Source organism: Hemibagrus wyckioides, linkage group LG07 (assembly GCF_019097595.1).
Source record: "Hemibagrus wyckioides isolate EC202008001 linkage group LG07, SWU_Hwy_1.0, whole genome shotgun sequence".
NCBI classification, from domain to species: Eukaryota; Metazoa; Chordata; class Actinopteri; order Siluriformes; family Bagridae; genus Hemibagrus; species Hemibagrus wyckioides.
This window is the reverse complement of record NC_080716.1, coordinates 10,838,381-10,861,888: the sequence shown is the minus strand read 5'-3', so window position 1 is coordinate 10,861,888 and position 23,508 is coordinate 10,838,381. Positions and strand designations below refer to the sequence as shown.

Genomic DNA, 23,508 nt, shown 5'->3' with positions numbered 1-23,508 from the left:
AGGGAATGAATATGCAAAGAAAAAGAGTTTCTCTGTGCTCTAATGCACATGTGACAAATAAAGATTTCTGTTCTTCTCCTAAAGCTGCTTTCTGACATTGTCCATTGTTAAAAGCACTATACATTTGATACTAAAATTGAATTGATTTGAATTGCTTCTGTGTCTCATATGTGTATTTTTGTTTTCAGCGGCAGCAGCACACAGCATGGCAGAGCGCGAATCAACCAACAACAAACAAAACCTTCACACGGGTCTGATCCTGGCCATGCTCATGCTGATGCTGGTCATAGTGGCTGTGGTGCTGGTGACGGTTTACATCTACCACCACCCCAGCTCCGCCGCCAGCCTCTTCTTCATCGAGGTACATGCGTGTGTGTGTGTGTGTTTAATATGGTAGGGTTGTGATTTTTTCATTGTCAAATCACAAACACTTTAAAAATAAGTCATAGGTCAACTAGACTGCATAAAAAAATAGAGATTTATTAATTTATTATTTAGGGGCAGTGGTGGCTCAAGTGATTAAGGCTCTGGGATGTTAATTGAAGGATCAGGGTTCAAGCCCCAGCATCATTAAGCTCCACTGTTGGGCAATTGAGCAAGGCCCTTTAACCCTCCCTGCCCCGGGGGTGCTGTATTATAACTGCCCCTGCACACTGACCCCATAACTTCCTCAGCTGGGCTATGTGATGAAAAGAGTTCCACTGTGCTGTAATCTATGTGTGGTGAAAATAAAGGCTTTATTGTGCCGTTGTTTCTTAATAAAAAATCTTATAATTATAACTTATAATAATCTAAATTACATGTTCTAATATATACAGCATAGAGTAGGTGCAGTTTTCTAATTGTATGGTCATGGAGTGGGAAGAAACACTTCTCCTTGAAGGCCAACATAGAAAGAAGAAATTGGAGCTTCTTCCCGCTGGCCATTCAGGCCCTCAGCCATGTTAACACTTAAATCTTGGATTTTTCTGGTCAAGACACGCTACCTCCGACAAATTTTATTGCAAATATATTGCACTAAAATTGCACACATCTGCACGTTATTCATAATAGTCATACTGTTACTACCAAATGATCTGTATTTACAAAAATATTTTTATATTTTTCTATATTTTTCCCCTTTACTGCCTGTTTTGTTAGATTCTATTTTTATTCCATTTTGATTCTATTTTCATTACTCATACAGTCAAAAAAGCATTTCACATCAAGCTCATATGCTTGTACAGTAATCCCCCTCTATATCATGGTTCATTTATCGCGGTCCTTATATCATGGATTTTTATTTGGAATATAACAAATTTTATTCCCGGTATATCGCGGTATCCGCAAACCTTATAGTGAATTATTTTTATGTTGAAATAAGGTAATTTATTAATAAAAATATAATTATTAATTACAAAATATAAACATTAATTAAAATAAAGTAAAATGTTAATAATATATCAAATACTGTACAGCATAGCGTTGTTTAGGAAAGTGCGGTGTGGGGATGCTGAAAATCAAAATACAGTACGGCTGGAGGAACGAGTCTGGCCAATCGGAATGCCCCATTCATTTAATCACGGTTGTGATTGGCTGCTGGCTATGCATGCAGTTGGGGAAAGGGAAGCAGAATTCTCCAGCGTCCCAGTTATTTGCGTGTCACTGTCCCGAGTGTTTCAGTTTTGTTCTGTGTACGCTGTACTTTTAGGGTTTCTCTGCAAGCCCTATTATGTTGCCCAAACACTCTGCACCTTTTAAAGCTTCTAGGAACGTACATACACTACCAGTCAAAAGTTTGGACACACCTTTTAATTCAATGTTTTTTTGTTTAGGGATTTATTTTCTACATTCTAGAACAATACTGGAGATTTCAAAACTATGAAATAACACACATGGACTTAAGTAATCCATATGTAATGACAACAAAAAACAGTCAGTTGTTATTTTAAGACACGAAGGTCAGGTGTTCTGGAATAGTTCTTGCAAGAACAGTATTGTCAAGTGCATTTGCAAAACCCATCAAGCACTATGATGAAACTGGCTCACATGAAGACCATCCCAGTAAAGCAAGCCCAAAACTGACCTCTGCTGCAGAGGAGAAGTTCATTTAGAGTTACCAGCCTCAGAAATCACCAATTAACAGCACCTCAGATTAGAGCCGTTATGAAGGCTTTACAGAGCATCAGTAGCAGACATATCTCAATATCAACTGTTCAAACGAGATTATTGTGTATTTCGGCCGCCTTCAGCATTGTTTTACAATGTAGAAAGAAAGAAATATCAGGAAAGACCATGGAATTAGAAGATGTGTCCAAACTTTTGACTGGTAGTGTATATATATACAGTACTCACTATAAATGTGATATTTCTACGAATTTACCCAAAATTCATCTCACTTGCTTGTAAATGTTTTCTGTGTGTGTTTAAAGAGTGTGGGAGGATACTTTACGGCTTGAACAATAAAAAAAAAGCATTTGGGGGTGGCGTCCATGTATCACGGATTTTCGTTTATCGCGGGTGGTTTTGGAACGTAACCCCCGTGATAAACGGGGGATTACTGTATATCATGTATGGCTGTTTAAGTGACCAATACATTCTGAATTTGTGTTTGTAGAGACGACCGAGCCGGTGGCCTGCCATGAAGTTCCGCCGTGGTTCCGGGTATCCTGCGTACGCAGAGGTCGAGCCTGTGGGCCAGGAGAAAGAGGGATTCATCGAGGCTGAGCAGTGCTGAGGTCCTGACCTTTGACCTTGTTGCCCCCTTCCCATACACTGCCCTGCTCCCTGTTCATACACACTCATCCGTGTAAGAACCGAAATGCCCCGCTTTCATCGACCGTCCAAAAACAGGAAATAACAGTGTGGATATAAAATCATTTCTGCAAGTAAGAGAAGTACCTGGTGGCTGACGATTAGTAGCACAGAATCAGATTCCTACAGCAATGAGCCGTGAGAAAACTGACCAAGGTCTGATTCTGGATCATCTCTAAACTGCACGCTGAGCTCTGGATCTGATCTAGAAACAGCACCACGAAGCCACGATCCCACTGGAACAGATCTGGATTTCAAATTAGACGCATCCATTTTTTTTTCCTTTCAGCACAAACTCTTTCCGAAAACTGTTTCAAAATCAGAGGTGTGCATCTGCGGTTTATGGTTTAGGGGAATTTATTTAGGTCTTTATATATCCTTGTGATGGGATTTAGAGGGTTTGTTTTCATCATGTCGCGCTTTTTTTTTCAGTTTTTACTTGATGTTTTGCGGGAATTTAGTGCTGTTGCTCGAAATACAGTTATATTCATACCATAAACATCTTTTTCTTCTTTGATTTTCTGATACAATTGGGAAACGTTTGCTCACTGGGTCCAACAGTGTTGCTCGACTTTTCCATGCCTATGACGCATTTACATTTTTTTGCACAAATCTTTTTTAATGCACATATGGGTTTTTCTTTTTATTTTGTGCTTGGGTTACTAATGCAAAGTTACAAGACAGGCGCTTGTGGATCTTTGTCTCTTTGTCAAAATAGACGTGGGTGAGTGTTTGGATGAATTGTCTGATATTTTTTGATTGTTTTTTTTTTTACATGGTTTCATCTCTGTTTCTGTGCCAAACTGACTGGAGACTCCTTCTCCTTCCATCCTACTGCATATGTTTATTTTTGCTTGTTGGAAATTGATTCCTATTCGGTTGCTTACGCGCGGTCCATGCAATAGACATGCCGGTGGACGTGATCACATAAATGAGAATATATATTTGATATCTGTCCATATGTAATGACTTATATGAATCTAGGAAGTATAACAATGTTTAACTGTTATGATGTGATATGAATGGAGTGGGTTGCTTTTTGTTTGTTTCTTTTGTTTTTGTTTTAACAGAATGAAGACCTTCGGGTTCATCCTGCAATTCCCCATAATGAATCAGAGAAATAGATTTCTATTAACGTAGCACAGACACAAATAAATAATAAACTCCTGTCATTTTTTTAAATCATTTCAATACCAATAATTTCAACACTTTGAAGACATGGTTCTTACTCTACAGTCATATCAGTGGCTATAATCACAGCACTTCTTAATTGTTCTTGTTGAAAATGTTTTACTGTTTTCAAGACCAAAGACCCATCTCACTGCATCACAACTACTGTTTCTTATCTTTTTCCCCCTCACACACAAACACACACACACACACACAGAGACGGATTAAGACAAAAGGTTTCTGAAACTAGAAAACCTTTAGAAACAGGATGAATTACAGAGAAAAGCAAAAGAACAAACCGTACAGAGAACAAAATGTCGCAGATGCAGAAATCCTCACGATTGCATGTTTTACACAACCAATGCAGATGAACCATAATATTCAAATAAAAATGATATGAATGCAGGAAAGACAACTAGGCCTTCATTTCTTTTTTCTTTTTCTTTTGCATTATTTTTTTCTGTATCACTGGACTAATTTGATGAATTTCATCCAGCCTGAGAGTATGTGTGTTTGTGTGTGTGTGTGTGATTCTTAATTGAATGAATGTTTGACAGATGAGGAGAAAGTTACATTGAACAGCAGGCCGTGTGCTCTCGAAGTCAGGATTTTTCACAATAACAGTGCTCGGAGAGCCGCTGGACTAGTTGATGCTGTGACTCTGTGTGCTCCTCTATAACTACTGTCATTTTGATTGCATTTTAAATCAATAAAGTTGTTTAAACAAGGCTTGCTGTTACTGTTTTGAAACTCCAGTTGAGTGCAAATGTCAGCACTTCCCATGGTATCTCAATATTATTATAGTAATTAATATTATGTTATAAAATGAATATTAATTTCATATTACAGTAATATAAACAGTTTATTTGGTTGGTTTATTGTAGCTTGAGAGATTACATAAAATGGCATTGGCTGAGATCAGTTTTGTTGTTCCACTGGGGGAATCTTCTTCTTGGATTTCCAAACATCAGCTGCTCATATTTATAATCAGAAGATTTCACTCTTCTTCTATCACCCTTTGGCAATATAGTGTATGACAGACAAAAAAAGGATTTTTGAACCTGGTTAATCTTCACATGGTTGTTATAAATCTCCTGCCCAGAGGAAGAACCTGGTACTCAGAGTACAGAAGGAGAGCTGAGTCAGAAAAAAAGTTGTTTCTGCTTATCTTATTACAGACGCTTCATAAATCAACTGAAGACTGTTACTTAACTCCTGTGAGCCTCTAAGCATGATTTGCCAGGGCTAGCATTTCTATTGTTCGACAGTTCTGTCAAATTTTCCAACGGAGATACAGCACTCTCCACAATTATAGCATTATAATACAAAAACATGAGCTGCTCTTCTACTCCAAATAGATAGATAGATAGATAGATAGATAGATAGATAGATAGATAGATAGATAGATAGATAGATAGATAGATAGATAGATAGATAGATAGATAGATCTTTATTCTTTGCAGAAAGTAAAATATTTCCTGCACCATTTCTCTGTATGTGTCTTCCAGTAAAGTGTGATGTCAATAGAAACACCAAGATATGGTTTCATTATAAATAATCTCAGGCCTGTGATCAGCAATTCCTTCAGGAGCCAAATTCTTGTCTGTCTTCTTGACACTCAAAATTAGATTTTGTTACGTCATTCTACAAATCTATTTATCTTAGATCAGCACAAAGATAGATTACTGTTCTTTAAACTAAATCTAATATCATCATGAGAAGTATTATCAGAATAATTGTCTACAACCATTTGGAACTAATGTACAAAATTTTAGTATATGAACAAAGGTTAGTGTTTATTTCTGTCAGAAAAAGCAGTATGAATGCAAAGCTGGAAAAGGAGCTAATAGACTGATTTTTTTTCCTTCAGTTCAGAGAAAATATAACTCTCAAAGCACTTCACCAAAGCTAGGGTCAAACCAACAGGCCGGTAGGCTTTATTTTGAATTTTTAGCCTTTACAACATTTAAAACAGCATTATTTTACTAGATTTTTTTTGGAGGAATTGGTACAGATTTTCCCCCAAATGAGACAGTTTCATAAGTGGCCTCATCACAGATACACCATCAGAAAGTCTGAACATTGCACAGGTCAATCACTTATAGTGGACAATTTGTGTCATAAATGAGTTTATAAGCCTTTTGCTGTTTATAAAAAGGATACATTTTTCAAATATACCTTCCTGACCTTATTTACCTAAATCATGTACTTATTACTAGTATTTTAGTCATGAATCTGCCAACCTTTGTAAAAATGCATAACATGAAGTTGTTTCAAAAAATATTGGAACGCACGATAGACAGGTGTTTCTTGTTACCCAAGTGTATTTTGATTGATTATTTAAATAATAAATAACTCTGAACATCTGTTGGTTGTTAAAAAGGATAAACCAACATGGAGATCAGAGAGCTGTTGACAGGGAAACAGCAAGACATTTTTGAAGCTGAGAAAAGAGGAAAAATCAAGCATGACACAAACATTTGCTATAGCCATTTAATAGAATAATTTGGGCTTTCCTAAATAAGAAAGAAATTACTTATGTACTGAACTTTGCCCATGATGACAACAACAGCAGCTGATGACAGAAAGATGTGAAAGCTTTGAAGAAAACCCTAAAAACAACAGTCGTTGACATCACCAACAACCTTCACAGGGCAGGTGTGAAGTTATCACAATCCACACACTGCTGATACTGATCTAATCTCACGCTCTTCCATTCCATTATTCCTGAATTAGGATACTTACTTTACTTTTTTTGGGGGTGGGGGGGTCCCCTGATAATGGCCTCAAAGTTCTCTGTCAAAGGTTAAATCACTGTTACACTGAAGAAAGTACAAGGTTAAACAAAAAAAGGATCATTATTTTGTTATTGTTGTTGTTGACTAAAAGCTATTTCTGAAAAGGACATGCTAATAATATTACTGGTTTTAATATCAATTATAGGATTTTGTGTTGGAGAAAGATGATGAAGGGTGAATAGGGACACCTTCGCTGAACCCGTCTTTTCATTTCCAAACTATTTTATGGTTTTGCTGTGTTTACCAAACCATTATCTAAAGGCTTTGTGAAACTGCTGAACTCTTTTTTTTCTTTGTGAAACTCATTGCAGCTATCCTTGCTATGCATACAGAGAGAGATACATTAAACAGAAACAATCCAATGTGTAAATACCTTCAAAGGTCAAAGATAAATTATTATTATTATTATTATTATTATTATTATTGTTGTTGTTGTTGTTATTATTATTATTATTATTATTATTATTAAATTCAAATTCAAATTTTATTCATCACTTACAAAATCATACACAGTACGACATGTAGTGAAATGCTTTTTACGACTGTCCTACATTTGAAGAAGAAAAGAGTAAAGTGTGTGGACATGAAAAATAGGGAAAAATAGGGAAAATTAAATGTAGAAATTAAAGACAAAATAATTGTGAAAAACCAATAGTTATCGGATATGCATATGCAAATATATGTGTATATATAGATATAGATATATATGTATATAAATATGTATATAAATATAAATATAAACAGTAAATATAATATAAAGATATAAAATTAAAATAAGAATAAAAAATATAGAAATATAAAAAATAATATAGTAAAATATATAGTATACATAAAAATAAAATAATATAATATATAAAAAAATAATATATATGTGTATTATTATTATTATTATTATTATTATTATTATTATTATTATTATTATTAAACTTTTAAAATAATAAACTACTGAACTCTTTTTTAATCGCCTCAGAACTGATGACGTAATGGCCACGAGCTCCGTTGTCTTCTCTGATTGGATGGAAGCGGCTAGCGAGTGACTTTTAGCCTTGTTTACTGTTAGCTAGCGAGATTAAAGTCACTCGGGTTTGACAGCCGGGAGAGGAGACGCTCCAGAATCATTTAGAGAAATCTTTTTTAAATGTATTCGAATGGCTGAAGCCTCGGGGACAGGTAAATAAGATTAACACTAACTTTATCCGCTATTTCAGCTAGTTTGGTGTAATGAGGTGGCTAGCTTGCTAATAATGTCTATCTAGCTAGCGGGCTAGCCGGCTAAACTGTTAGGAACTTGAGGTCCCTCGTGTTAGCTCCTATCACACTAAACTAGCCCCCGAATACGAACAGGCATACTAATGAACTGGTTAATGGGTTAGTTAGTCTGTTAACTAACTTCTTTACTGTGTATAGGTGTATTTGTGTTACAGGTGAAGGCGGATAAACCTGCTGGAGCACAGTTATTGGAATCTGTTCAAAGTTTAATAAATGCGCTAGTCAGCTGGTTGTATTATACCCTGGCCAGCTGTGCTGTGCAAAAGCAAATGTGTGACTTATTTGATTTGAGTTTTATCAGAAAAATATATGTATTATTTCTTGTTTCAGAAATCTCTGGTCATTGTCCAACATGCATAATACTATATAGACATAATGAAAAGGGTTTTGAATGGAAAATCTTGTATATCTCTCGTATGTTGATCAGCGATTGGTTATTGGGATTAATAGTAATCAGTGATTGGTTGTTGGGATCAATGGTGATCAGCTATTGGTTAATGGGATCACTGGTAATCAGTGATTGGTTATTGGGATCAGTGGTGATCAGTGATTCGTTGTTGGGATCAATGATGATTAGCTATTAGTTGTTGGGATCAATGATGATCAGTGATTAGTTGTTGGGATCCATGGTAATCACCGATTTATTGTTGGGATCAGTGGTGATCAGCGATAGGTTATTGGGGTCAGTGGTGATCAGCAACTGGTTTTCGGGATCAATGGTGATCAGCGATTGGTTGTTGGGATCAATGGTAATCAGTTATTGTTTATTGGGATCAATAGTGATTAGCTATTGGTTGTTGGGATTAATGATGATCAGCGATTGGTTGTTGGGATTAATTGTCGGTGATCAGCGATTGGTTGTTGGGATCAGTGGTGATCATCAGTTGATTGTTGGGATCAATGGTAATCAGCGATAGGTTCTTGGGATTAGTGGTGATCAGCGATTTGTTGTTGGGATCAATGGTGATTAGCAACTGGTTGTTGGGATCAGTGGTGATCAGTGATTGGTTGTTGGGATCAATGGTGATCAGCAACTGGTTGTTGGGATCAATGGTGATCAGCGATTGGTTGTTATAAACAGTGGTAACTACACTTTAGATGGCTTTTCAGCTTGCGTCTTGTGCCTGATGTCATGCTGTTTCAGTTGAGAGCTACTCGCACAATTTCCTGCAGTCTGACATTTTCAGCTGCTTTTACTAAATGAATATATAAGTTTGTTAAACTGTAACCGAGCCTACTGAGAGATGTTGAGTTTATGCAACTTTCATAAAAAGAAAGGTGTCTTATCAAAATAAAAGGATCTTGTGAAACACCTGGTTATTAGCTAAGTGACAAGGAGGAAACGGAAACTATGGTCCATAGCTGAAGGTTGTCATCTCAACAAAATGTTTAAAAGAGATCCTCTAGACACTATATAATCAAAGGTGTGTGGACTCCCACCCATAACATCTAAATATGAAAATGTGAAAAATATGAGCAGTTGTACACAAGTCTTCTGTCTGTTTCAGTCTGTGTAAACACTTGGCACAACTGTCACTAATAGCTGCATAAATCTACAGTCTGGGGCAGAAAGAAGTCAGCCCCAGTGTCCTGTTGCACTTGATTCAACAAAAAATCCAGTTTAATCATTTTTAAAACATTTGTACAGCAAAAAATTTGATGTGGATGTGAAAATTGAAACTTTATATTGATTTCTTTGAAATTCAGGGAGGACTTAGGCATGCTAGGCCAGCCTTCTTCACAAACTGTGTATACTGTGACAAGTAGTGAATGGTATATGGTGCAACTCCAGTTTCTGCCTTTATATCTTTTCATTTCTAGGCACAGAAAACCCTGATTATGAATCAGGGAGGGCCAGCCAGTCAGCGTCCAGAAGGGGTCATCCACGGCCAGGCCACAGTCGAAAACGGGGAGGTCACGACAGAGCTCATGCAAGGTCAGGACACTCAAATTTAGCAGGTCATCCAGAGGATCAAAATGAATTCTGTGACACTGCAGCTACACACACATCACACAACAGCTCATCCACCAGATCTGAGACTAGAGGTGGGAAAGGAAGAGGTGGAAGAGGAGGGAGAGGAGGGAGAGGAGGTAGGGGTAATAATGAGCGTTGGTCCCAGGGTCCAAGATGGTCGAGGAGTGAAAGTGATCATGGTCTCACAGTGCAGGACATCGGATATAACGTTGGCCAACAATCCAACAGCTCACCGGTGTGCAGAGCCAGAGATAGGGAGAATCAACAAAAAAAACCTGGAGAAGCCCACGTGAGTGAGTTCCATCAAGAACCCAGAGAAAATTGGCCAAGAATGTCCAGGAATCAACGAGATGCAAGAAAGCCATTAGACAGACACAAAGAGGCAAATCAGGACCATCGTGCCGCAGATGTAGATAATACGTTCAATGTAGCACCCACTGAACTAGAGCATGAGCACAGGAAAAACAGAGGTTGGAGAGGAGGGGGAAGGCAGGGTAACCCTAGGAAGAAGGGGCCTGCTTTACACACTAGCAGTGAAGGAAACTGGAGAGAGAGAGACCCACCACACATGGATGAGGAGGATGAGAAACCGAGAGAAGACAAGGCCAGAGGAAGTAAAGAGGAGCCTAACTGGAGAGGTACAAGTGGTCAAGACAATTGGAGGAGACCCCAACTTCAAGAGCAAGGACAAAGGAGAGGAGGACGTCCCGAGAAGAGGACTGGACCTGTGAAACGTGTCGAGCCGCCCAAGAGCAAAGAGACCCAGACTGGTGAGAATTGTTTAATTGTTTGCATTAACACCACTACATGATCATATATCCTTTAGTTTCCTGTTACGAGCAACAAATATAGTGGAAGTATTGATGATCATGCATGAATTTGGTATTTACTGTAACTTTATTCCTATGTTGTAGTGAAGAATCTCTCATTCCAGTTTGATCTTTAAGATGGCTTCAGCATCCTGTGTTATTACTAGGAACATAAAGTCAGAACATTTATTCCTCCAGTCTTCAGTCCCTATATGGCTAACAGCTCTAAATGGTGTAACGCATTTTGAGCATTTTCATTATCTCCAACGGCTTAATGTCAATCCTGAGAATTACTTGCTGCTGTGGAGTCTAAATCTAGATTAAATCTGGATTAAAATGTACCTGTTTAAGAAGGCTTATTCATAACTCTTTCTGTATTTATATTGTTTCTGTCAATTTCATGTATTCATTTTGTTCAATTTATAGTCACTGAAAACACTGAGTTTGTGGCCCTGAAAATTAAAAGAGCTATATACAGTACTTGTTGTTGGCGTTATGTGTAGGATTAATCCATACATTTAAAATATAATGATCAATTATAATTTTTTTCTGTCTTGTTGATTATAATATTTGAAGATTTGATGTGTGTATGTGTATTCAGGTTGCCTCATCGAACAGCTGACAGAAGAGAAGTATGAGTGCATGGTGTGTTGTGAAGTGATCCGTGTCATGGCACCGGTTTGGAGCTGTCAGAGCTGCTTCCACGTCTTCCACCTGAACTGCATCAAGAAGTGGGCTCGCTCCCCTGCCTCACAGGCTGATGGTACAGCTTCCACACACAGAACAGTGTTCTGAACCTATGATCAATTATTTGAGTGCTCTATCCCTGATAGGAATAGACAGGTTGTGAAATGTGTTTGTTTTACAGAGACTGGGGAAGGCTGGCGTTGTCCTGCTTGCCAAAATGTGGCATTAAAGTTCCCAACCTCTTACATCTGTTTCTGTGGTAAGAAGAAGTTGCTAATAATTGTCTTTATCATTAGCCTGTTTAAGCAACTCCTTTAAGGAGTACCCAACTCCTCTTGCTGTTTGACTGTCAGGGAAGGTGACCAATCCGGAGTATCAGCACCGTGAGATTCCACACAGCTGTGGTGAAGTATGTGGGAAGAAGAGGACTGGTGGTGACTGCAATCACCGCTGTAACATGTAAGGATATAATTACTGCTCTTTAAGCCTAAAGAGATACCTCTCATAAGCATCAGGTCATTTGATAATTAACTGAAAGTCCAAGTCATGTACACAGTTAATTCTGCATTAATAACTTTCTACAAAAAGGAGGAGGTAAAATATAAAATTACTATAATCAGATTTTCCTTCTTTGCAGTTTATGCCACCCAGGCCCTTGTCCACAATGTCCAGCATTTACCACAAAGTCCTGCGTTTGTGGAAGAACCAGGTAACACATGCCGAGCAATCTGTATATCACTGTACATTCAATCCGATATATCTTCTCTGACTCTGTGTGTGTGTGTGTAGTAAGCTGGTACGCTGCAGTCAGACAGGAGCTCTGCGTTGTGACCAGGAGTGTGGAGCTCAGTTAAACTGCAAAGAGCACTGCTGTACACAGATTTGTCACCAGGGCCCGTGTCAGCCCTGTCAGCTCAGTGTCCAGCAAAGTAAGTTTATACATACAAAGGCAGACTAGACAATTGGGTGCTCACAGCTTTGTGACAACAGTTTGGGGAAAGTTCAGTTATGTGTGTCATGATCAGGTGTCCATAAACATTTGGCCTTGTAGTGTATAACGTAAAACAAACTATCACACATTGATTTTTTAATTAATTTCTGTTGTCTTAAATTAAGTTCTCTATGTGTTCATTATGAGTCACAACTCATGTGCTGCTGAAGCAACCCCCTTAAGTATTTTGCTTTCTCTCTGTTATGTAGTGTGTTACTGTGGGGTGGTGCAGAGGGAGGTGGTATGTGGGACTGACCGGGACAGCTTTGATGGATCTGGATGTTTCTCCTGCCACAAGCAATGTGGAAAGTCAGTTTCCATTTATATTCATGATTTTCTCTGTACATTTGATTCATAATTTATTTTAAGTCAGTGATCCTGAGTTTTAAAAGAAGCTGATTTCCATCATTTTTTTTCTCCAGGATGCTGGAATGTCAAGCCCACCGCTGCCAGCAGGTGTGCCACCCAGGCCGGTGCCAGCCATGCCCTCACTCACCCATTCTGGTGTGTAGCTGCCCCTGTGGACAGACAGCCTTAGCCAAGCTGCTGGAGCTGGGCTATCCTGAGCGACGGTATTGCACTGACCCCATTCCATCATGTGGAAAGATCTGTAACAAGCCACTGCCTTGCGGCGACATTGGTAAGTGTGTGTCTGTGTGTGTGTGTGTGTGTGTGTGTGTGTGTGTGTGTCCACAGGGTACTTAGGGTGACAGTTATTTATAAGAATGCATAATCTTATTTCTAGACTCCGATAAGTGTTAAAAGTCTCCTAAGTTGTCTAGGCAACTGTGTGAAAATTTTGTGGTCAAGTACTCACATTAAACGATTTGGTATAATTTGGTATAATCAATTGAGGAACTAAAAATATTGGCACACATGGCTTGGTGCTCATTGCATACTGTAGGCCAACAAACTCTTTGTATCTTGTGCTTATGGTGCTTACACTATGATGGACACAAATAACAGCTCAAGTCATGGATTCACGCTGTGTAAAATAAGCTATATAAAATACTGAACTACTGGATAGTCATCAGCTAAGATCTTTCAGTTGTACTGGCAATACTATTTTAAGCTGGTGGATGAAAATGTTACTAATTTTCTTTATTCTCATCTTCTTCTCATAGACACTGTTCATCTGTGTGATAAACTTTGCCATGAAGACAAATGTGGCCCATGCCCTCTCACCTCCACCATTAAGTGCAGATGTGGCAGCAAAACCAAGGTTAGTCTGTCAAGCAATTGCTAAACGCTTTCTAACATTCTGTGTACCTGCCAGAACTAGAAGTACCATAATGCTTTAACTTTTCCCTTTTTTCAGGAGGTTCCATGTGCTATGATCCACAGTGAAGGTGAGGAATGGATGTGTTATTGCTATATTATCTGAATCAACAAAAAGAATATTGCATAACACGTCAGTTTTTGATCCTTAAGTATGAATGTTTCCTCTGTAGATGAATTGATGTTTACATGTGAGAGACGTTGTAATAAGAAGCGCTCATGTGGCAGGCACAAGTGTGGAGAGATATGCTGTGTGGTAGGTCACTTGTGAAGCCATTCATTTTGAAAACCACATGAAACAGCAATTTCAGCCTGTTTATTTTATTTTCTTGTCTCCAAGGATACTGAGCATAAATGCACAATTATCTGTGGCTACAAGCTCAACTGTGGTCTTCACCGGTGTCAGGAGGTGTGTCACAGAGGAAACTGCCAACCTTGCTGGCAAACCAGTGAGAATTTAACCTATTTTTTTTTACTACTGTGCTATAGATATTGTATTTATTAATCTATAACACCTTGTTAAAACATATATTAATGTTATTTATCTAGGTTTTGATGAGCTGGCCTGCTTTTGTGGTGAAACTGTCATGTTCCCACCTATCCCATGTGGCACCAAACCACCCGAGTGCAAAAACCCCTGCACACGCCAGCATGACTGTGATCACCCAGGTACCGTCTTCACACTGACTACTGATTAATGCTGTATTAGTATTGTATTAGTCTGTATTGTTTTACTGAATAAATTTAAAGGAAATCTCCATACTGTTTATACTGATGTATGTGGATAATTGTGACATACTTAGCAATTATGGTATATATTTTTTTTGGTTGATGCTGAATGTTCTTGATCACCATTTTCCAGCGATGTTGCATGTCATGTTGAAGAAATCAGCTGTAGAAGTCGCAAAAGTTCCACTCAGAGTTACAGAATGCAATGCACCTACATGATACTGTTATGGCAGAAACCCATCACACCTGGGCTCTCACCTGGTCAAATATCACAGGGAAGACGAGCATAATGGTGTTGATCAAGAATGACAATATTGGCATGAAAGTTTCTTAACTGATCTGCTGAGTAGAGAGAAGCACAGAGAACAGAAGTTTGAGCAGATGAGAAGGTGAAAGAAAGGTGGACAGAATAAAGGAGTACAGCACTGATGCATCGCACTGTTTAGGTAGAAATCAAGTCCTGCTAGAGCCCTTATCAGTAGGTTTGTGGATAGAATCAGTTCTAAATAGATTTTTTTTCTAGACACATGAAGAAAGTATTGACATTTTGAAATGGATCTTTTTTTTTTGTTTCAGTGGCTGATTATATGTAGTAATTGCATGCACTTAAATATTTTCCTGCAGTTTTACACTCCTGCCATAGTGAGGAGAGATGTCCTCCCTGTACCTACCTCACCAAGAAGTGGTGCATGGGTAACCATGAGGTAACAGCATTCTGAATAAGCATGTTAAAATGCAAACAGAGTCAAGCCCTAATGCAAATATAGCCATTCCGCAGAGAAAGCCAAAAACGTCCTTCCAAAACACAATACACAACTTGTTAAAGTCCATCATCATGTCTAGCCTTTCCAAATACTCTGTAGTATTTTATACAAAGATTGCATTATGTTTTCATCTTGTCTCTTTGCTTTGCTTGTTTGTTTTCTCTCCAGCAAAGAAGTAATATCCCATGCCACCTGCAGGATATCTCGTGTGGTTTGGTCTGTAATAAATTGTTGTCCTGTGGCTATCATCGCTGCAAAAGAATATGCCATCGTGCGGAGTGCCAAGTCGAAAGTGATTGTAAGCAGCCTTGTCCTCATCCCAGACCTGAGTGTGGGCACCCCTGTAATGCCCCATGCCACCCTGGCACCCCCTGCCCATACACCACCTGCACTGCCAAGGTACAACCTCATTACATGCCTCTGTGTTTTAGTGTGCTGGGAACCATTACAGTAGTCTATTCCCCCCCCAGAAAATAATAAACAACTGGTTAAAGAATCATTCTTGTAATATTGTCTATAAAAAGTTACCTATTGCATCTGCAAGCCCAGTATTACATACAAATATTCTGTATGTGTAATAATTTTTTTTTTCATTATCATAATAATCAGTGAGATCTCCATAATCTCAGATGTTGTTACATGAGTTAATATCTGCTTTCTCCTCTAGGTGGCAATGCAGTGTGACTGTGGACGCAGGAAGGAGACCGTACCCTGTACAGAGGCAGCCAGCTCCTCCCAGAGGTCAGTGATCTACCTAACCCTTTCTAATCTCTCTGTGCTTTAAATATCCAATTAAAAAATCACCACATTAAGTGGCGTAACAACAAAACGTATACAAAATGGGCTATATTTTTGTAATCACGGCCTACGTGCAAAAAACAAAGCATAAGAGATTTTTGTAAACATCAACATAGATGTTAATGTGCCATCAAACAGCACTGGCTGAAAGCAAATGTTTTTTGTTTCTCTTTTATTACATTATATAGTGATTTTAAGTGCCACAAATGTGTGTGCATCATTTTGAATGCCAATGCACAACAATAATTTAAAAACATGCAAGGGTTTAGATATACAGATCACAGATTAAAACGATTCAAAATGCATTAAAGGGAAAACCTGCAGAAGGGAGTCTATAGGCCTGTATACACAATGACAAAGTACAGTTTACTAGCTGCATGAAGTGCTCATATATAAGGAGTATGTTTACCTGCTTTCTCAGTATTATTGTAAACTCTAATTAATTATTATTATTGTCTGTACCGCTTATCCGATCTATCACGGGAGATGCCTATATCGGGCATCAAGGCAGGAAACCCATCGCAGGGCACACACGCACACACACTACGGGCAATTTAGAGACTCCAATCAGCCTTGTAGCATGTCTTTGGACTGTGGGAGGAAACCGGAGCACCAGGAGAGAACCCATCAAGCACGGGGACAACATGCAAACTCCACACACACAGTGAGACTCGAGCCCAGGACGCTGGAGGTGTGAGGCGAACATGCTAACCACTAAGCCACCGTGCCGCCATTATTATTATTATTGTAAAATACAATATTCATGGTAAATTGCTCTACCCCCCCCCCCCCCCACACACACACACAGTTAAAACATTATGTGAATTAAATGAAATAGTTTGCTAAACTTGATAAACGTCAACTGTGTTTTTATCAGTGGAAGTCTATCCAAAATGCAAGCTTTTAAAAAATAAATAAATAACTAAAAAAGCCTACATATTATAAGTGAATTAAAGCACAATCCCTAGGACATTTATTTACATAATCTACTTCACACCAGCTCCAACGGGGGGAAAAAACAACTCAATTTTGTGCTTGCTTACTTAGTGTGTCTGAGAGTGGGCCTCAGTGTAAACCAATATAGGTTATGTTTTTGGTATACGAAACTGATTCATGTAAAAGTATGCATTTTTGCAATACCTTTATCAGTGATAGTGTTATGTTTCATATTACAAATTGCCCATACAAAATGTATGAAGGAATATTTCTTGGCTTGATGATCGTGTAGCAGGTATAGCTAATGGTTATTGAACCAGCAGAATGCTTTTTTTTTATTTATTTCTGTTGTCAAAAAATGGCTGACTGTCCACAGCCAGGGGCAGCTCACTGAGGAAGATATTGTATTGTCTTATTCTTCTGCCACTCTGCAACCAGTTACTCTCGCCTCCAGTAAGTGATCCAACCACTGCATTAGTAATGAAAAACAAATGTTCTTTTGTTTGTTTGTTTGTTTGTTTGTTTGCAGATATGCAGCTATTGCTATGGCAAGTAAGTTGTCAGATATGCAGTTAGGAGAGTCTGTCAACATTGTCCAACTCACCAAGAAGGACCAGAAACAGGCCAGGTAATATTTGACAAGTTGAAAGATGTCTTTCTCTTTTCCTTTTATAAACTCATGACCTCTGTTTGTGTTATAAAACATCATTCAATCAAAAATGGTGATCTGTGTTTTAAAGGCTGGAATGTGATCAAGAGTGTGCAACTCTGGAGAGAAATCGGTGAGCTTTCTTCACCACATAAGTGTTTTCCTATACATAATGTCTGTTAAACTGTATTGTACTTCAGAGGTCAAGCGTTATGGTTCATGTTGTTTTCTAACAGGCGCCTTGCGGAGGCACTGCAGGTTGACCCGACAGTCGATCCATTCAACACCAAATCCTCCACGTGTAAATACAGCGACTCTCTCAAAGAGGATGCCAGGTTTGTTGGCATCATTGTTTATAACCAGAGATTGGATGTTATTCTGTTTACATCCAGTAGAAGTCTACAATGACTATATATTTACATCTAACGGTGGGCAGCCACCGTCCACTTTAATAGGAATACGTGTACATCTGCACATGCCCTGTGTGGCAGTGCAACGCAAAAAAGTCATGCAGATGCAGAGCTCAAGTTATTGTTCACGTCAAACAGCATAATGGGGGAAAAAGTGTGATCTCTGGGTCTTTTAATTGTGGTATTTTTGTCAGTGCTTTGACTAATTTGAGTACGTCAGAAATTGCTTATCTTCTGGAATTTTCACACACAAACATCTTGTGCATTCCGAGATGCTTTTCTGCTCATCACTGTTGTAAAGAGTGGTTATATGAGTTACTACAGATGTCCTGTCAGCTCAGCCTAGTCTGATCATTCTCCTCGTATCTCTCTCATTAGCATGATGTTTCGTGCTTTATCATGTTATAAAGACCTTTTTTTGTGGTTGCTTTTCTAATGCAGAAAGGACTTCAAGTTTGTCAGCGAGGTGGAGGAGGAAATCAAGAATCTGGTTGAACTAGCAAACAAGGTAATGTTGCCATTATACCATTGAGATTTGCATGAAAATATTCAACAAGCTTTTATTATTTTTTCACGTGCTTCCTAGTAGGGTTTTTGTACATTTGTGTGTATGTGGTTTGCCAGGGTAAACAGCCAAAGAGGAGTCACTGTTTCCCACCCATGAAACGCGATCAGCGGAGAATTGTTCATGAGCTGGCAGAGGTGTACGGCGTAGAAAGCGTCAGCTACGATAGCGAACCTAAACGGAACGTAGTTGTCACAGCCGTCAGGTTTGTGAAAATGTTATTCAAACATTGGTGGAAACTCAGAGACTTTTTATGGGATGGCTTTAGTTATTACTTTTTGTTTTTAACCTTTTCATCGACGCAGACAGCTCAGAAATCATAATCTTTTATTTTCCATTGCTAAAGTAACAAATACGCTTTATTAGTATGAAATTCCCTCAGGATTAGAGAGCTGATGTCTTATTATTGTTGTCTTAATATTATTGAATAATGTTCAGTAGAAGTGCTAGCTCAGTGGTTAAGCTGTTAGACTACTGGTCATGAGTTTGAAACCTAGGACAACCAGACTGCCACTGCTGGGCCCTTGAGCCCTAAAACCTCAGGTAATGCTCAGTTAATAAATGAGAAATGTAAATCTGCCCAAAAAAAATTCTTTGAATATTTCATGATACTTAACTTTCACTCTTAAGTGTATAAGAAAAGGGTATTTTGTGCCTGGAATGGATTTTTTTTTTTATCTGTTTTGTTTTTAAGCACATGGACACGTGGTTTTTGTTCTGCTCTTGACATAATAGATGTTGATGATGATGTGTGTGCAGGGGGAAATCTGCATGTCCTACCTCCACTCTGACTGCACTGATAGAGAGAGAGACTGCTGCCCGGGCCCCACCACCCATTGCCCATATCAAGCAATATAGCAGCAAGTATGTGCTTGCATACATAAAAATACACATATAAATGGTTGTGTGCTGAGCTTAATATCGGAATTGTTCTTACAAAAAATTTAAAAGATGGATGCAGATTTAAAGTCAGTTATTAATCACAGCTTATTCATAGCTTAACTAAATAAAGTGAATGTAAAAAGTCTACACACCTACAAATTGCAGGTTGTTGTGATGTAAAAAAAAAAATAAAACCAACATAAACCATGACAGATGTTTTTCCACCTTTAACATGAAACTGGGTTGTTCAGTATCACTTCATCCCTCTTAAATGTATGACAATCTTGACAAAGGTTTTGGGACACCCCTCCAAATCATTGAACTCAGACTGCTTCTACAAACATTTGTGATAGAGTGGGTCACTCTCAGGAGCTCAGTGAATTCAAGCATGGTACTGTGATAGGTTGCCACCTGAGTCCATGACTACATTCATGAAGTTTCTTTACTACTAAATATTCCATGGTCAACTGTTAGTGGTATTCTAAATAAAGGGGAAGCAATGGGGAACAACAGCAACTCCGTCACAAAGTGGTAGGCCACATAACATCACACAGCAGAGTCAGTGCATGCCGAAGCACACAATGTGCAGAAGTCACCAATTTTATGCAGTCAATAGATATAGACCTCCAAACTTTGTTTCAGATTAGCTCAAGAACAGTGTGTAGAGAGCTTCATGGAATGGTTTTTCATGGCCGAGCAGCTGCATCCATAGCAATGGTCAAAAATTCCCATAAACACGCTCCTAATCCTTTTGGAAAGCCTTCCCAGAAGAGTTGAAGCTATAATAGCTGCAAAAGGCAGGCCAACTCCATATTAAAGCCTATGGATTAAGAATGAGATGTCATTAAAGTTCATGTGCATGTAAAGGCAGATGTACCAAAACTTTTGGCAATGAATGTGATTGGGTATTACTGGGCACAGTCAAATGCCCCATTATAACAATTGAAAGCTTTCTTTTTTCCCCCCAAAAGTTTCTGTTTGTGTTTCAGTTAAATTCGGATGGTTAATTTATCACATTAAATGTGGGAAAAGATGTGATATATGTCTTGGTTACAATTTCTTAAATCACAAAAACCTGCATTCCTAAAAATACGATAATGCAATCTAAGGGCTGTGATTATTTTATTTTTATGGTTATGTTTATCTAAATACTGTTGTTTTTTTTGTTTTTTTTTGTTTTTCCTCAGGGTTGATGGTAGCAATGCTTGGGGGAAGCATGCTAAAGAAGAGCCTATTGATTACTTTGACGTTCAGGATTGATCTGTGATGTATCCACAGTAATGGTCGCTGTTCATGCCGCTGTAATCACATCAAATAAAACCGGGCTCTGTTTCTTCCTGATACAGCTGCTTCTGAGGTATTTTTATAGTCTTTAGACGCTCATACACTTTGCTGAGCAACCACTGTTTACTCATTTCAGAAAGATTTTCAGAATGTGTAGAGTTTGTTTTACATGCATATTACACTATGCTGTTGTTCCAGTGTTGGACACTGTGTGCTGCAAAAGTGACTTATTTTAGAGGACCTTTAAAGCCATACTGTCTCCCTAGCCCTGTTAGTGACGTTCCAGCCTTTGATCAATGCCTAGATGTTATTCCAAAATGGTTACTGAATTGCAACAGTGCAATACATTAAGTAAGGAATAAACCACGATGAGGTAGACTGTTATCAGATATAATCAAAGGTTTAATGCTGTGATGCACAGACTGCAATTTATGAGCAACTGCATTTTTTGAAATGAACAATATCCTTTTAGCCATTAATTTATGTTAAATGTCGAGAAACATCCACAAGTTAGTTCCTGTTATCACTTGCACTTACAGCCTCTCTTTTTACCACTCGTATGTAATAAGCATAAAAAACAAAACATTAAGCTTGACTTGTTACAAACCAAAAATTATAAAATTTATCTCCGTCCTGAAAACTTTGTCACAAAGCATTGACATCTGCGACTCCTTCCATAAATGTTAAATAAAACATCTCCTTACAGAAAGCTGCACAGATCAATGATATGTTTTATTTGTTAAATAAGAAACACATCTTTGTATTAGATGAGATCAGTTTTCAGTTTTATGATGTGTCCACCGTACAAGCTCCTGTGAACTAACACATTACAACATGTGCGTTTTTATATATATTCAACTGCTCATAACTACACTATGTTCAGTACGGTCTACAATAGGATAGATGGGTAAGACATCCCTACATGCTTGAATTATTGCTAGTCTTTTTCATTTTTGGCTCTGTTTGCTATCCTATTAAAATAAATGTCCTGCACTTGACTGCCCTTTGGTACTTTGTTATGTAACTGTACAAGATAATGTAGTTTCTTTTTTAAATTTCTAGAAAACATCATTAATGAGATCATGAAACCTTATGCAGTTTCAATATCGCTACACATTTTCTATGAGGTTTCAGCAATAAATAAATTATTTAGTATTCTAAGATAAATTATGTATGGGAGTGCCCATGCTGACCCCTGTCCACCACTAAAACCACCTATAATGGGAACATGAACATCAGAACTGGACCATGGAGCAACGAATGAAGGTAGCCTGGGCTGACCAATCATGATTTCTTTTACATCATCTGGATATTCGTGTACATGTGTATCCCTTAACTGGGCAATAAATGGTATGAGGATGCCCTATGGGACGAAGGCAAGCCAGCGGAGGCAGTGTGATGCTTGAGACAATGCTCTGCTGGGGAAATCTTGGGTCCTGGCATTCATGTGGATGCTACTCTGACACATAGCACCTACCTAAACATTGTTTCCGACCAAGTACACACCTTCATGACAACTGTATTCTCTTTCAGCATTATAATGCTCTAAACACTGATCAGGAATATGACAAAGGTGTTGACCTCCAGATTCATCAGATTTCAGTCTGCTCAAACATCTATGCATTGTGCTGGACAAACAAGTCTGATCCATAGAGGCTTCAACTCACAATTTCATGGATACCAAAGCACACCTTTAGAGGTCTTGTGGAGTTCATGCCTTTGATGGACCAGATCTCTTTTGGTGGCCCGATGTGGGCCTACACAATATTATGCAGCTGGTTTTATTGAGTGTATATTTCTTACACAGGTAGCAAAAAGCTTCAGGATTTTTCTTTTTTCTTTCTGTGACTCAGCTTTTTATCCTGGCCAGCAGTGTCTACTCCAGGGTGGCCTAGGAATTAAAATCCTGCTCAAGACTTGTAAAACCAGCCATTAAAAGTTCATCTACCCCTGTTGCACATAACATCGGCCAAATTAAGGTCTTTTTAACAGCACCACAGACAGGTATAACTGTCACACAGTTACCAGAATTCACATTATAGTAGACTTCTCGAAGCTAACCTGACTAGGTTGTGCAATGTGTTTTATCTTTCCTCCTTCCTCATTTGCATTAATATACATCAACGCGGCCACATACAGACATCAGGGATACCTATTAGTCCCTGGAGCAGATTTCTAGCATCTTGGCACAACTGAGCTGAATGAGGAACTCACTTCCACATCTATTAATATTCACTGCATGGTTTCTATCTGCAGTAATGTTTCCATGTCCTGAGAACGCAGTCTATTTCTTTCCAGCACAAATACTTTTCCTTCAGAAAGGCACAGGTTATGTATGACTGTCATTAGAAGATGAGATTGTAATTAGTCATGTGCTTCCTACAGGGTATGCCTTGCAGAAATAAATTCTTTCCCATGCTTAAAGTTTATCCTGCCTTTTTTGTTTTAAATTAGTTTTCCATGAGCATGTGAGTGGTTTATTCTTACATGCACATTCATTAATCAGTGCCCTGGCTAAATATATGTGGTCCCTTTAGTATGCCTTTAATTCCCCTCTTGTTGCTTTTCCTAACTGTATCATTCCTCTACCGAAATGTTTAGAGATTTCAATAAGCTAAAGGTGTCCCTGAGCTACACGAGTTAGCTGTGTTTAGGCTCGAGTTCAGTCTAGCATTTCATTAACGTCTTGTCTCTCTGTGGAACTAATCTCTAGAGCCTGAA

The 23,508-nt window shown here is 38.4% G+C and overlaps 2 protein-coding genes across 3 annotated transcripts in view; both read left to right on the top strand.

The window, feature by feature from the left end:
• plxdc2b (plexin domain containing 2b) overlaps nt 1-4,691 on the top strand; it is a 117,088-nt gene extending 112,397 nt beyond the window's left edge. For both annotated transcript variants that reach the window (XM_058394814.1, XM_058394813.1), the window contains 2 exons: nt 189-361; nt 2,597-4,691. In XM_058394814.1, the coding sequence (XP_058250797.1) occupies nt 189-361; nt 2,597-2,716 (293 nt within the window). In that variant the 3' untranslated portion in view covers nt 2,717-4,691. The remainder of the gene's footprint in view (nt 1-188; nt 362-2,596) is intronic.
• Nucleotides 4,692-7,783: 3,092 nt separating this feature from the next.
• On the top strand, nt 7,784-21,780 carry nfx1 (nuclear transcription factor, X-box binding 1). Its single transcript, XM_058395453.1, has 24 exons — nt 7,784-7,931; nt 9,852-10,775; nt 11,416-11,577; nt 11,683-11,760; nt 11,855-11,960; nt 12,139-12,210; nt 12,291-12,430; nt 12,702-12,801; nt 12,915-13,132; nt 13,617-13,714; nt 13,811-13,841; nt 13,944-14,026; nt 14,111-14,219; nt 14,320-14,439; nt 15,124-15,203; nt 15,432-15,662; nt 15,931-16,004; nt 17,527-17,625; nt 17,738-17,779; nt 17,883-17,981; nt 18,498-18,564; nt 18,681-18,826; nt 19,381-19,485; nt 20,691-21,780. Exons 1-24 carry the CDS (start codon nt 7,910-7,912, stop codon nt 20,761-20,763), a joined length of 3,279 nt encoding a protein of 1,092 aa, XP_058251436.1. The 5' UTR covers nt 7,784-7,909; the 3' UTR covers nt 20,764-21,780.
• Nucleotides 21,781-23,508: the final 1,728 nt, after the last annotated feature.